At 38.8% G+C, this 14,365-nt stretch overlaps 1 protein-coding gene across 1 annotated transcript; it reads right to left on the reverse strand.

Moving 5' to 3' along the window:
- Nucleotides 1-9,497: 9,497 nt before the first annotated feature.
- On the reverse strand, nt 9,498-10,208 carry LOC139743538 (noggin-1-like). The gene has a single exon (XM_071654017.1). The coding sequence runs from the start codon at nt 10,206-10,208 to the stop codon at nt 9,498-9,500; it is 711 nt and encodes a 236-aa protein (XP_071510118.1).
- Nucleotides 10,209-14,365: the final 4,157 nt, after the last annotated feature.

Here is a 14,365-nt window from a genome sequence, read left to right on the forward strand (position 1 = left end):
TCACAAGTGTTTGTAAATAAGTAATTCATAGGTTTTATGAGTGGTTCACAATCTACAAGCTTTACTTTTTAGTGGACCTCTCTATTCTTTCTTCCTTTTTTTTCAACTGAAGCCTGACTTTGTATTATTTTTTTTGCCAGTATGCGCTCCTATATGTTTATTGATACCATTTATTAATTAAGACAAATGTTCTTTGTTTATGATGTAAAACCTGATCTATCTTGTGTTATGTTTTTGTTGAAAAAGAAAAAAGAAGGAGAATGAAAATAAATGAATTGAATTGAATTACAATCATAATGAAGAAGGGAATCTAATTGACATTCTGACAGAAATTTGCGTCACTTGATGATTCACAAAGACTTATTCATTTCGTTTATCACTTATGACGAAACATATCTTTAACATTATATTTATCAGTCAATCAATCAATCTAACTATCTATCATTGCTGGGCTGCTAAGATGCGATCTCGATGTCTCAATAATCAGATTTCATCACACGTTATAGACACCACGAAATGTGGACCATTGTCCCACTGTCAAGATACAGGGCTTACTGAAACCAAGCTAGTGGAAAGAGCTTTTCCACCTTCCTGGTGAAACCATGGAGATTAAAGGATTGATCTACCTTTTGCAGATGAAACAAAAACCCAGCTTTAGTGCTTTAAAATAGTTCTAAAATGTGAGTTAGGGATAGAAACAACCACTGTCATAATTTGAATCCATATAATTGATGTTAAGCATTGTTAAATACATAAAATGTGAACGATAGTTATGATAAAAAGTTTCCTGACTAAACTGTCTACAGTTATGGTTCATTGAAAAAAAATACTGATATCTCCTTATATTTTAGGCTTTATTGCAAAAGTTTTATATGATAGCTAGATGTCTTGTGATACAACAGACCTACAAATATGTATCAAATGTGATATCTAATTGAATATTTTTAAATCACTGCTCCCAAAGGTAAACAGGACCTTAAATTTCGGTAGGTCCATGCTAAAACCATGGAACTAGCTCCAAACTTAACAAATTACCGTGTTATATGAAAACTTGGAGGTATGTACTTGAGAGGAAGTGTGATCATATTATTAAATCCTCGAGTTTCACCTTTGACCACGGCTTATTCGTAACACCACGTTCATGACTGGCTGTTTTGCGATGTCTGTTCCAACAGTACCAGAGAAAACAAACAGTACATAACTTCACTTTGTGTCACAGAAATCAAACTGGGTTATGAGACAAAGTTTGAAAGCTATGGAAGTACAACGTATTGTTAGAGAACGTAACTATTGTTTCCTTTGTGAATAGTGACTCGACTAAAAATTTGCGATTATGAAACATAAACAAACAAGTTTATGTGTCTGGAATTTCGTTTTATCACTTCGTGTTTTCTTATATGCTATAAATCTTACCCCCTACTGCCCATTTCTTTGAATTTTATAACCAGCCGTAACTGCTACAATGTGGAAATGTCTCTCCTATTTAGCGTTCATAGTTTGAACTAAATAATAAGCATACTATGACTCGATGAGTCTATGACGTCATGGGCTGCGGTATACTTACGAAACTCATATTTTGTTGTGGCGTAACTTCACCTGAAATGAACCGAAAGTGGGAGAATTTCGAGAGTACCTGACGACCTCAAATTACCGTCACACACGTCTGAGCAGGTAAAGGGAGGGGTTTTGTTAATAGCATCCATCAAATTATTAAAGGACAAATTCATGTGGATTGAAGTAATGCAGCAATATCAGTAGAGCACATCAGTGAAAGCTGGACGAAAATAGGACAATGCGTTCAATTAATTTAATTTTTAGAGTTTTTGTGCAGTCGCTGCTGGATGAGAAGACTACCACAGTTTATGCTGTCACATGCGAAGAACGATATAAGGAAAATGTAAAGAGAATTCTACGAAATTTCTGAGGTTTTTTTTTTTTTTAAGTGCATATTCCCTCGACTCGTTCCTGACGCATTTTTAGGGTAATGTTTTTCCCCCTGCCTTCTGAAAGAGACAAGTTTAGTGCTCTCTTATTATGCGAGAAAAGTGAAAATGTGTTGAATTTGCTTTACATTTTTTTCTTTATATCGTCGTATACGCATGTGACGTCACAAACTGTAGTAGTCTTCTCTTCCAGCGATGGCGGCACAGAAACTTTAAAAATTCATAACTTTTAAATGGATTGTCAGATTTTCCCCAAAACTCTATTGATGTTTCTACTAATATTGCTGCATTATCTCAATCCACATGTATACATAGTTGAACTTGTCCCTTAAGAAGATATATTTTACATACAAACACAAATTGGTGGTTGTTGTTGGTGGTGGTTGGCTCGCTCTGCCATTACGGAACGGGCGGAAACTGGCATGACGTGTTCAAAAGGGCAACTCCATACAATTCGGATCTTCTTTTGCCAGGGCGATATAGACACCAGCCATACCTGTAATGCTATCCCATATGTTTGTGGTAAAAATGTTTCATTTTCGTTTTGTTTGTTAATTATCGCACTTTTCCACTATATTTCATCAATCAAACTGTGGAATTTGCCACTCTTGCATGTTACCATGTACTGTCTCATCTATGAATGTATTTGATAGTAGATTTCAGAAATTCATCTACCTGTTAGCAATGGAACTGTAGAAAGTAAGAATTGCTAGAATTGTTTGATCCAGGGTAGATAAACGGAGATAAACTTGCACTATTTATTGATGTTTTTTAAGTTGGGAAGAATGTGAACATGTTCCTTGCTTATTTTTTCCTGTTCAATTCTTCTTTTTGTTTATATGTGTGTGCTTGTATGTAGATTTAATTCTTGTACAGTTATATTAGAGCATCCCAACAGAAGTTACCTGTTTGTGTAAATTCTTTGGACATACGCTCATTATCAGATCACTGCATGGATGTCTTGTTCCATGCGAATGTATCCCTGTATTTGTAATTGATCTGACTGGAATAAAATAATGTATCTGAAGTGAAATTGAAATTGAAATCATGCATTCGGTCATCACACTTCTGGTATATATCGATGGTGCCTTATCGCCCGTCAAGTACAAACGAGTTGACTGAAATCAAATATTATCAACGAGTCATTAACGAAGACAAAGAATTGAAACTTTCTCAGCATTCAGATTTCCCTGTAGATATAAATCTACACCTCTATCATTCCTCCGATTGAGTACATTATCGCTTCGCGACAGCGAACGCATGGTGGCGCTACACACATTTAAGACTGTGTGTACAATGAATGAACGCCTCCTTACACGACGTGAAAAGAGCCAAGGAATGTATTTCATTTCCCTAGGCCTAATATGTATGTATATTAATTATATTAATATATATATATATATATATATATATATATATATATATATATATATATATATATATTTCTTTTCTTTTCTTTTTTTTTTTGGGGGGGGGGGGGAGGGAGGAGGTTAGGGGAGGGGACATCCGTACGTATCTATTTATCTCTTTGCAAAATTACATTGAATATGGTCTGATGTAATTTATTAAAATGATATAATACACAACTATATGTTATATATACAAATATATATGATATAATTATATTGTGTATACATTTCATACATAGTCAAATCAGTAGTCAAATCCACTCAAGGAGGCAGAAAGTGGCCTTTGTCCATTATGGACATGTTGACGGCCATTAGATTTTATAGTATACATATTGTATACGTGCATGTGCATTATTATACACACACACACACACACACGTATATATATATATATATATATATATATATATATATATTTATTTATTTATTTATATACACATATTATATATGTGTGTATATATATGTGTGTGTGTGTGTGTGTGTATGTGTGTGTGTGTGTGTGTGTGCGTGTGTATGGATGCATGTTTTCATGTCCTGGTGAATTTCAATAAGGTGATAAAAATATCAAATTTTCATGGTAACAAAACAGATTATGAATTTAAACAGTTTCATTTTCGATGCTGTAGTTGGTTTTGTCGATGTGCTTCAGTGTTTCTGGCTGACCTTGAAAAGATCTACAATGTGAGATTGGGTCACGAAACCATAATTATTTCGTGCAAACTTCTCCTTCTCCCTTCAGGGCATCCTATCATAGCTGTCTCCTTTGCCCTTTCCTTTCTATATTATAAACATGGATATCCAAACACGTGAATCCAATCTACGTAACCTGATACCAGAAAGAACCCCATTTAGTTACATGTTTCATGCACCGTGCCCTACTCTCATAAACATCGTCTTCATCGTAACTGTGTATACATTAATACATTCTTTCACGTTTCACATTCCTGTATAACTGTCATGTCTTATTATCATCTTGGTGTCTTTACTTTATGTTCACTGGTTCTTTTCTGTTGTCAATCAACGTGAAGACTTTACAAAACCATATGGAACTTTTCTCTTTTGACATTGCGATGATACAACTGTTTATATAATAACCAACAATATAAACCTTCATCTTATGTGCATGTTCACTTGTTTGTACCATTGTCGCCTAAAAGTTAAAAGCGCATTGATTCTGAAAAAAAAGAGATTATCCCTTGCAGTCAAATCAGAAAGGAGAACTCAAAGTAAGTAAATCGTAGCTAAAGAAAAAATAATTCAAAGCTCGTTACACTTGACATAATTCATGTTAGTCTGTGTGTGTGTGTGTGTGTGTGTGTGTGTGTGTGTGTGTGTGTGTGTGTGTGTACGTGTATGACGAGATGATCATCTAATTCATATGGAATCCGTTTCCAATGATATGAATTCAACTTGACATGATGTTGACGTGGACTTCCATCGCGGATGACTGGAATCAACATGGGACTCGCTGAAAAGGCGACACAAATGACTACGATCTCGACATGTGGTAGCTGATCAGATTAGGCACATGAAACACGGCCCTCGCGTTTTTCTCGCCTTCCAATCTAAAACAGTTATTGGCTGGAGAATAATGTTAAAGACATGAAAGAGAGACAGAGTAAGGCAGCTAGAACAAGATGTGTAGTCTGTTCGTTGCGCGGTTCGTGCGCAGTTCATACCGCCGAATTTCTCAGCGGTCTGTCCTCTTGCCATGATCGTCTGCATTAAGACCGCCTAGTCGGGCCACCCTGGCGCGATCTCCGTCGGCCCGAAATGATGTCTCTATTTGTCGCACTCTATCGTTTGCATGACGCTTCGAAGACCGAGGTTGATGTCGTGAACTCTGTAAGCTAGATGAAAAACCTCGTCTTGTCGCCGCTGCAACTCGCCAGAGAGACAAGGAGAAGGCAACTGGTTGCATGACTTAGGGGCCCACATCTGGCAAAACTGAAGTTCAGGGTAATAAAGATCGCTGTCTGGTGATACCCAGAATTGTTCTACGTGACATTGTTATACACAGGGAATACCCTCATACTGAGCTGTTCGTGTATTAAAGGGCAGCACTATACTTTGACACACTTTGGACAGAAATTGAGATACATGATAATCATTGTTTTGGAAATTAAAGACCCTCTTAAAGAAAGTCAGCTTGTCTTTGGCAAAGCATAGGTTACACTTAAGATCATCAGACACTTGACCCTTTTAGAGAATAAAAACAAAAGAAATTGCCATTCAAATTGGCATATACTATAAACTTTGTACGTGATTATACTTCTTTTTGTAGGGACACAAATTCAAGGATAATAGTTTGTGTCATTCGCAAAGATGAAAATCACACACTGTTTTCATGATTATGAATGAATGAAACCTCCTCTGACGTTGTGAAATCTCTTAGTGTCCGTGCTATACCAGAAAAGATTCATTCATATTTTTTTTAAGGAAAAAATAAGGCAGCTTATGTAAGACGAGGACACAAATATTAGACGACTGTTATCTTGAGTAATCCGCTAACAATATGGTAGAAAATTTATGAACTTTTCAATATTCTATAAAGACTCCTCTATTTTTGTCCTATTTTGGTTAAAACTTTCGCTATAAATCCGTTGCTGTGTTTCACTGGATAACGGAAACACCCTCAGGGTCTGCAATCTCTCAATATTCCTCTTTAGGAGTAAAGAAAGTAACTTGTTTGATCGGGTATATATTTCTTCAAAACTACTCTTATGAGTTAGAAATTTCTTTGCACCCTTCAGCTGACAAATACCGCGTAGAACTCACTTGACTCAAGGATGGATGTGGTGATGGTGTCGGCCATTGTGCACGGCTGATGGCAGGACCGGCGGAAAGGGGGGGGGGGGCACTTTTTTTTTGCACCATACAAAGGAATACATAAGGTGTCACCACTTTGGGCCCCAACTTCTTTTTTTTTTTTTTTTTTTTTTAAAAACCCCGGAACGTCCATGGATGGCATTGGCATGAAATCCCAACAACGGATCGTTGGTAAGCGGGCTTAGGTTGTCATAATTTATTTGACAATTATTGTACAGTGCATTATTTGTTTCAATTTCTATATGGTAATGACGCATTATGGAAAAGAAAGTAAAGAGAACAAAGTCATCTCTAATAATTTTCTAGTTACTTGATCGAAGGCGCCCTTTAAAAGATCAATAACTTAATGAGTCTCTGAATGATATGGCGGAGTGAGCATGCAGTGAGGTTGTAATGCAATTAAGAATGAGAATGTCAAACTTCTAGAGAGACCTTTTACATATAGGATGGATTGTAACGTTATGTTCCCACCAACACTGTCTTAACATAAACTGTATAGTGGATGTCACACAATTCACTCACGATAAAATAATGCGAAGTGTTTACCAAACAAGTCATTTAGTGCGAGACTGCAGGAATTATGTCAATTGCATGATATGATATGAAAGTTTATTGCTATTGACTTTCATTATATACTTGGAGAATAACAATCTCTCAACTCGATAGCAATGGATACACGTGGCGACGTAGCATTAGCTATTTCGTCACATACAACATAACTCTTATTAAACACGCAAAACAATTACCAGAATAATTCACATCAGGACAGTCTACTTTTCATCTAATACATGGCCACAAAGTGCATAGTGATTGTGCCATATGGCGTTGATATGAACTAGACGACATATATCATGACATTATAATCATGACGGCCGAATTACCGTATATAAAAGATAATTGTCTTGCAACATTATATTGGTGTATAAACAAAGCAAACTAATGTCGTGTCATCTAATTCTGACAAATCCATTTCTGAGAATTATTGAAAAGAGACTCAAATATAATACAGTACCGTGTAATTTTTTTTTTTAAAGTCACAACCTTAAATACTGTTTTGTGATGTAAAGTTGCAATGGGATAATAACGTACTAGCATAATTATACATAATGTTTAATTTCATAAGAAAACACATTCGTGCAACTGAATAAGAACGAACATAACCCCCTCTCTCTCTCTCTTTGCCGATTGTAGTGACGAATAAGTATCAATTAAAAATTGTTATATGGACACCATCCGGAATCATAGCATGATGCTCGTTAAGAAATGCAACGTTGTGACTTTAACTTGTGAACTTCAACATTAAAGGCATAATTTATCATTTGCAGAAGAAACAAAAACCCAGCATTAGTGCTGTAAAATAGTTCTAAAATGTGAGTTAGGGATAGAAACAACCATTGTAAAAATCTGAATCCGTAATCGATCTTAAGTATTGTTAAATAAACAAAAATGTGAATAATAGTTATAAGAAAACTGTTTCCAGATTAAACCGTCTACAGTCATGGTTTAATGAGAAGAATACTGATATCTCCTTATATATATTTTAGGCTTAATTGCAAAAATTTTACATGGTAGGATGTTTTGTGATACAACAGACCTAAATCTATGCATCAAATGTGATATCTTGAACATTTTTTAAATCACTGTTCCTAAATGTAAACAGTACCTTTAAGCTCTCTGGAAGACATAGAGGGAGAGAATGATTAATTATTACAAAGGGTTTCATAAACAAAACTTAAAGATATGTGAACATTACACAAAAAAGATATACAATGTACTTGCGAAATATCAAATGACAGTTTTGAGGAGTCATTAGTTAATCAACACAGTATACATATAACAATTTTTACAACTCGGCTTCGTCGTCACACTGTCAGCATTGTTTTCAGCACAATGAACTTGTGGTTAAGATTTCACGTTAGCCAAGTTAAAGGGATGATATAGTTTTGGTTGAGACCTAATTTCAGGTTTCTAACATTTTTTTTTGTGAGATAATGAGAAATCTCTTAATGAAAGAGCATGTAATTCTATGAGGAATTCGACGTTTATTAGATGAAAATTGGTTTTGAAATGGCCGAGATATCCAAAAAAGAGCGATTCTAATAAAGTGTGGGACCCACACTTTATTACTATCGCTTTGTTTTACTTTGTTTTTGGATGTTTCAGTCATTCCAAACCCGATTTTCATCAAATAAGCTTTGAATTCCTCTTAAAATGGTATGTTCTGTACTATATCATAAGTGTTTTCTTGGTATCTCGCAAAAAGTTAAAAGCCCAATTCTCATCTCCACCAATACTGTACCATCCCTTTAAGAATACTATCGAACCTCATTTTTACCCTGGTCAAGGAATATAGAATATTCTTCACCAATTCAGTTAAAAGACTGGACTTGAACTCAGAATTTCAGTACCATTAATTATTCAAGATAATCTATGGCATATGAAAAGGTCATTAGATAAACGTACACAATTATATCGAATAATGATTGACTACTAATGGACTCGTTTCTTTTGATAGTATGTTTCTCAATTTTCTCTCTTTGATTTGTGACTAGGACGTCCTCTAGGACGTCCCAATTTACTTGCAGCAAATGTTCCCAGCATTCTCGGCTTTGTTCACCAAACAGATGTTGAGCAGATGGTAGATTTGTTAATAAGCTTGGCATAACTTAACAAGAGCACACGAAGAGCGTCTATTTGTATTGACGTGACAATGGTTCGAATGGACTAACAAGGATTGTGCATTAGCACAATCTATGGTCTTAGATAACTCATGTATAAATAAATGACGTGCTGACATAACATTATAAACTGAGCGGTTGACAGGGGATTTACATTGGTATATGATTCAGGCCTCTATATGGGGGGGGGGGGGGGGTTAAATCACCTGTTTTTCTCCAATCTCCTTCCTTGACTATTTTACAATATCAGTCATAGTTTCATTGGGTAAATTTATTAGGCGAATTTGAAGCGAGCTATGAGGCTACGCTAAGTAAAACGTGGAAAGAAATTACGCCTAGATTAGTTGAACACTTCGAGACAAGTCAAATGGGTCAGAAATAACTGAACCAATGAGCGGATAATCTGCTTAATTGCTCCGTATGGCATAGATCACAAACGCTGGCCTGGGATAACCAAAGCAGAGTTGCTTTACACTTGGGCGAGTTGTAAAAGCCGTATAATTAAATGCTGGTCTGCAACATTATAGTAACACATACAATGTCGTAAATTTGTTGACATATTCTAAATGGGAAAGGGACAAGTTTGTCCACAATACTTTTGCTCAATTTGGTGTTATTAACATCGTCCTTTGCGGTGGCTACACACAGCTACATATGCACTGAACAGTAATGACGTATGGCACCTTCAGCCATTTGCACTGTCTGTTTCTCGACGATCCTCCTGCCGCCTTTGTCTGCAACTCCTCGTTACTCACCGTCGATGTCTGACGACCACGGCAATGCCATCGAAGCATTCTGATGTTGGTGTTATCTCCTGGCACACACGTCATACCATCCGGCCACGAACACGGTTTCTTCGGGCAGGACCCGTGCTTCACCCACGGCGGCCAGTAGAGAGGCCCGACGTACACCCAGCGGTGGTGCACGGGGCAGCTCGCTTTCGACATCAACCAGGATTCCAACGACGTCACCTCCTGACTGGACAAATTTAACATCGTGGAGTCCCTGGAGAGGTTTAATGAGTTCAGCTGCCGTCGCAGCCAGGTGTTCCGCTGACCGGACGAGTCGGCGACCTCATTTGCGATCTCAGACGTCGGTTCGTTGATCGACATCCATCGCTCGTTGAGAGCATTGCCCAGCTTTCGTCGCAGCTTGCTCTCCAGCAGGTCACGTGTTTGTGGTCGGGTGTAGTCCCGCGGATCCTCCAGCAAGGGAAGGGGTTGGACGCGATCGCTCGGCTTGAGAACAGGGCGGGGTCTCGTGAGGAGCACCGTGCTACTTCTTGTGGTTGACCTCGAACTCTCCACAATGACCAGCAGCAAGACCGACATCACGGCTCTCATCCACATGTTCGATAGTCCGACAATAGCCTCACGAGAGAAATTCGGGAATACATTCAGTCGAGCGACCGGCATTTAGGAAAAATTTCCTGCTACTTTGGCAATGTATGAATGAGAAGGAGAATAATGTGGCAATGATATATATCGTGGCTGAAGGGATCAGGAGACTTGGAGGGCGAACATTTCTTCCTGACATTTCTTCGCTTGACATTGTGAGTGTACATACGGGATGTTTCATCGTCTAAAAATGCAGCACTCTTGTTTTCGACAACCAAACATCCCCGCCACAATTGGTCTGTCTAAATTTATCGCTGGTTGAGCAAAGCATCTACGTATTGGTGGAAAGGTGACGCACGACACCCGGCGAGTAGCCTAATCAGCGACCGCCAATGAACCTCGACCATAACAGTTTAATCATCGGCGGTCGCGAGCTAAGAGTGCCAAGAGGAAGAGACTGTCGAAACGCACGTCAAAATTGAAAGAATAACAACAAGTGACATTGTTTGACAATTCATATCAAGTCTAACACTGATTAGACCGCTAAGTATGCTCATGTCACAAATTCCTCCAGATGTTTATGATGTCATTGCAGGACACCTGACACAAAAATGTGATTAAAGGGATGGTAAAGTATTCGCTGAAGTGAGAGTTCAGCATTAACTTTTGCGAGATACTTACATGAAACATTACAAAACATACAATTTTAAGAGTAATTCAAATTTTTTTTTTGATGAAAATCGGTTTTGAAATGACTGAGATATCAGAAAACAAAGTAGGCCTACCACAAAGTGATTCTAATAAAAGTTGGGCCGCACCTTTTATTAGTATCCCTTGTTTTGGACATCTCAGCCATTTCAAAACCAATTTTCATCAAATAAACGTTGAATTCCTCTTGGAATTACATGCTCTTTCTTATTTCGTAAGAGGTTTCTCATTATCTCACCAAAAAGTTAGAAACCTGAAGCCAGGTTACAAGCAAAACTATGCCATCCCTTTAAATGTTAATGCAATATAGCACATGACATTGATCGCTGAATATATCAATACTGACAGAAACATTTTGAAGCCACAAGAATGTACGCAAACGCACATTTAATAAAAAACACGAAAACTAGACAAAGGTCTGGATAAAAAGTTATCAATGTTCAGCAACAATACCCCCAAAACATTATTACTAACAAATAAACACCGTCACATGATAGAACACGCATATACAATTGAAATGACAAAGAAGTTTAACCTTTCATTCTACTCTTTACTGTAAAAAAAAAAATGATATCAGTTGATATGTCATTTGTTGATTCCATTATAACAGCTGCGGCTAAAATTTAATATTTAAGCCCTCTTTTTTTTCCCCTTACCATTCACTGTAAAACTATTATTTGTTATGCTTTGGTATGACATTTGTTAATTCAATTATGACAGCCGCGGCTAAATATTGAAGTGACCAATATTATTTCACTGCTATTTGATTTTAATGTTTGCGCGGCTTAAATAGTGTTCTTATTCAGACAACTTGCAATGATTTCTTCACATTAACTTCATTGAACAATCATTGTCCTCTGAATAATATCATGTTGGTCAGTCACACCCCTTTGGAGTGGATGGTCAATGATCTCTCGAATACTCGATGAAGAGCGACAACCGGCTCAACAGCGAGAAGATCAAACTCCACGCCTCTAGAAATTTTCAGAAAATATAGCGAGCTGTCGATGCTCTCGACTAATGTAGTGCCTTCTCTATGTTTTGCTGCAAGAGGGCGGGCTCGTGCTGAGAAAGGCTCGAAGGATCCATAAGTGACAATCAAGGTAAAATCGTTCTTAGAAGAATTTGGATGACCCCTTCCCGTACTCTTATCTTCTCTCTTTTGTTTTCCTTGTTGCAGAACTTTTTCTTTGTTGTAATTGATTAAATTCTCCTCATTGTGATTCACCAGCTTCGTTCCTTCTTTACCTCTTCCTTCTTGTCGTCCCTTTAAGCTTTCTTTCTCCTTCTCCTTTTTCTTCTGCTTCTATACCTTTTCTCCTGCTTCTTCTATTCCTCCTCCTATTCCTCCTCCTCCTCCTTCTCCTCCTCCTCCTCCTCCTTCTTCTTCCCCTTCTTCTTCTCCTTCTTCTACTTCTTCTTCCCCTTCTTCTTCTCCTTCTTCTACTTCTTCTTCTTCCTCTCCTTGAACTCGGACTAAATTTTGATATTTACTGATACCAAGTGCCAGCTGAGAATTGGAGTGTAGGTGATAATGGAAGGCATGCATAGGAGAGTTTCTACCTTGAAGGCAGCAATTCCTACAGTTTCTTCCTGGCGGGAATCCTTATACAACCCTGTAACCGTAGACCGTCTTTAACCAGATACCCGCGGTGGCGCAGGCCGTCAGTACACATAGGCATCGGAGGTGAAGATTCATGCGTACAATACAATATTAGTGTAATGCCAGTCAGGGAAGGCGTGGCTGGGAACAGCGGTTAATTTTCATCTCGCCGCTGTCATTTACGTTCTCCTTTGAAACAGTGACAAAGTTGCTCGTATGTCTCAAACAAGAGAAGGTTTATGCTATGGAGTGGTGGTGTTTTCATCTAACAACTGGTAGTGGGGGGGGGGGTGGAAATACCGAGAGCGAAATAATATTACCCTTGCGCGGGGAAATATATATGCGCCCGAAGATACCTGAGTATATGCAAAGCCGTATAAGCAGGATTTACTTTTCTCCTTGGAGAGGAGGAGGTGGAGGAGGGAGGAGGAGGTGGTGGCGGTGGCGGTGGTGGTGGTGTTAGTGGTGGTGGTGGTGGTGGTGGTGGAGTGGTGGTGGTGAAAGTGGTGGTGGTGGAGGTGGTGGTGGTGGTGTGGTGTGGTGTTATGTGGTGGTGGTGGTGTTAGTGGTGGTGGTGGTGGTGTTGGAGGTGATGGTGTTGGAGGTGATGGTGTGGTGTTAGTGGTGGTGGTGGAGGTGGTGGTGGTGTTGGAGGTGGTGGTGGTGGAGGTGGTGGTGTTAGTGGTGGTGGTGGTGGTGTTAGTGGTGGTGGTGGTGGTGTTAGTGGTGGTGGTGGTGGTGTTGGTGTGTGTGTGTGTGTGGGGGGGGGGGACAGGCAAGCTTGGGAGCGCGGGGGTATCTCCAGTCATCTACCTGCCATACGTGGAAAATTTTGCATTTTTGGAAGTGAAATTCAACGATCTGACAGTTTTATGGGGCATTTTGACAATTTTTAGCCTAAAAAGTAAGAAAAATGCTTATTCAGGGGGAGTTTGAATGGCGAATATGAAATCATTATATCTATCACCTCTTGATCTGCCTGTGCGTCTTCACTGTACACTGATTCTATGGAGCTGGACCGAAGGGAGTAGAGTGCACATGGGAGGGGCCGGGGGGGGGGGGGGGGGGCTGGGTATCCCTTCCAATATGAATTAGCTTCAGCGTTTTTCAAACTGAAATTGAACAATGTGGTGCATGCTTTTGGTGGAATATTTAGAAAATTGTCAATCTAAAAATGATTTATTTCCATCACATTTATCTTTTGAACAAGTTCGCAGATATAAAATGCATCAAAAGTTGCAACAACAACAAAAACCAGAATGTTAAGGTTTGAGAATCGGGGTGGGGAGGGGGAATGATGCTGAGACTGTAAACATGATATTCATTCGTACTTGCGCAGATACTAGACTTACCATTGGACACGACACGTTACAGAAACGTGAAATCATAATAAGTCGAATCCATGTCGATAGTAGATTGATTATAGGGCGGTGAGTTGGCTCAGTCGGTAGCGCGTCTGCCTCACCATCACGCGGCCCGGGTTCGAACCTGAGTCTGGACTGAGCAACGTTGAGTGTTAGCATACCGTCCCCTCTAGCAAGAGGCAAAACACTCTGTCCCTCGGATAGGACATAATATGGAGGTCCCGTGTATGAGAGAGGAACAACTCATGCACGTAAAAGATCCCGCTTCATTCATTCATCGCAAAGAGCAGGGTGTTTAACCCGGTGAAGTGGTCCCACCTCACATCCAACTGGACCCCATGGAAGACCAGCTTAATGTAGCTGAATATGGGCTATCCAGCCATCTTCTCAGATGGAAATAAACAAACAAATAAAAAATATCAAAAAGTGCGGCCAATTCTTAAATCTGCACGTTTTGAGATTCGAGTGTACATAATTTTATATCCAACCGTCGG

Source organism: Diadema antillarum, unplaced genomic scaffold, assembly GCF_040938485.1.
Source record: "Diadema antillarum isolate AM-2024a unplaced genomic scaffold, OU_Dant_1.0 seq00001096_RagTag, whole genome shotgun sequence".
Classification (NCBI taxonomy): Eukaryota; Metazoa; Echinodermata; class Echinoidea; order Diadematoida; family Diadematidae; genus Diadema; species Diadema antillarum.

Bases quoted from the DNA above. Each gene is read 5' to 3' on its own strand.
- LOC139743538 (XM_071654017.1), bottom strand. From the start codon at position 10,208: ATGTGGATGAGAGCCGTGATGTCGGTCTTGCTGCTGGTCATTGTGGAG.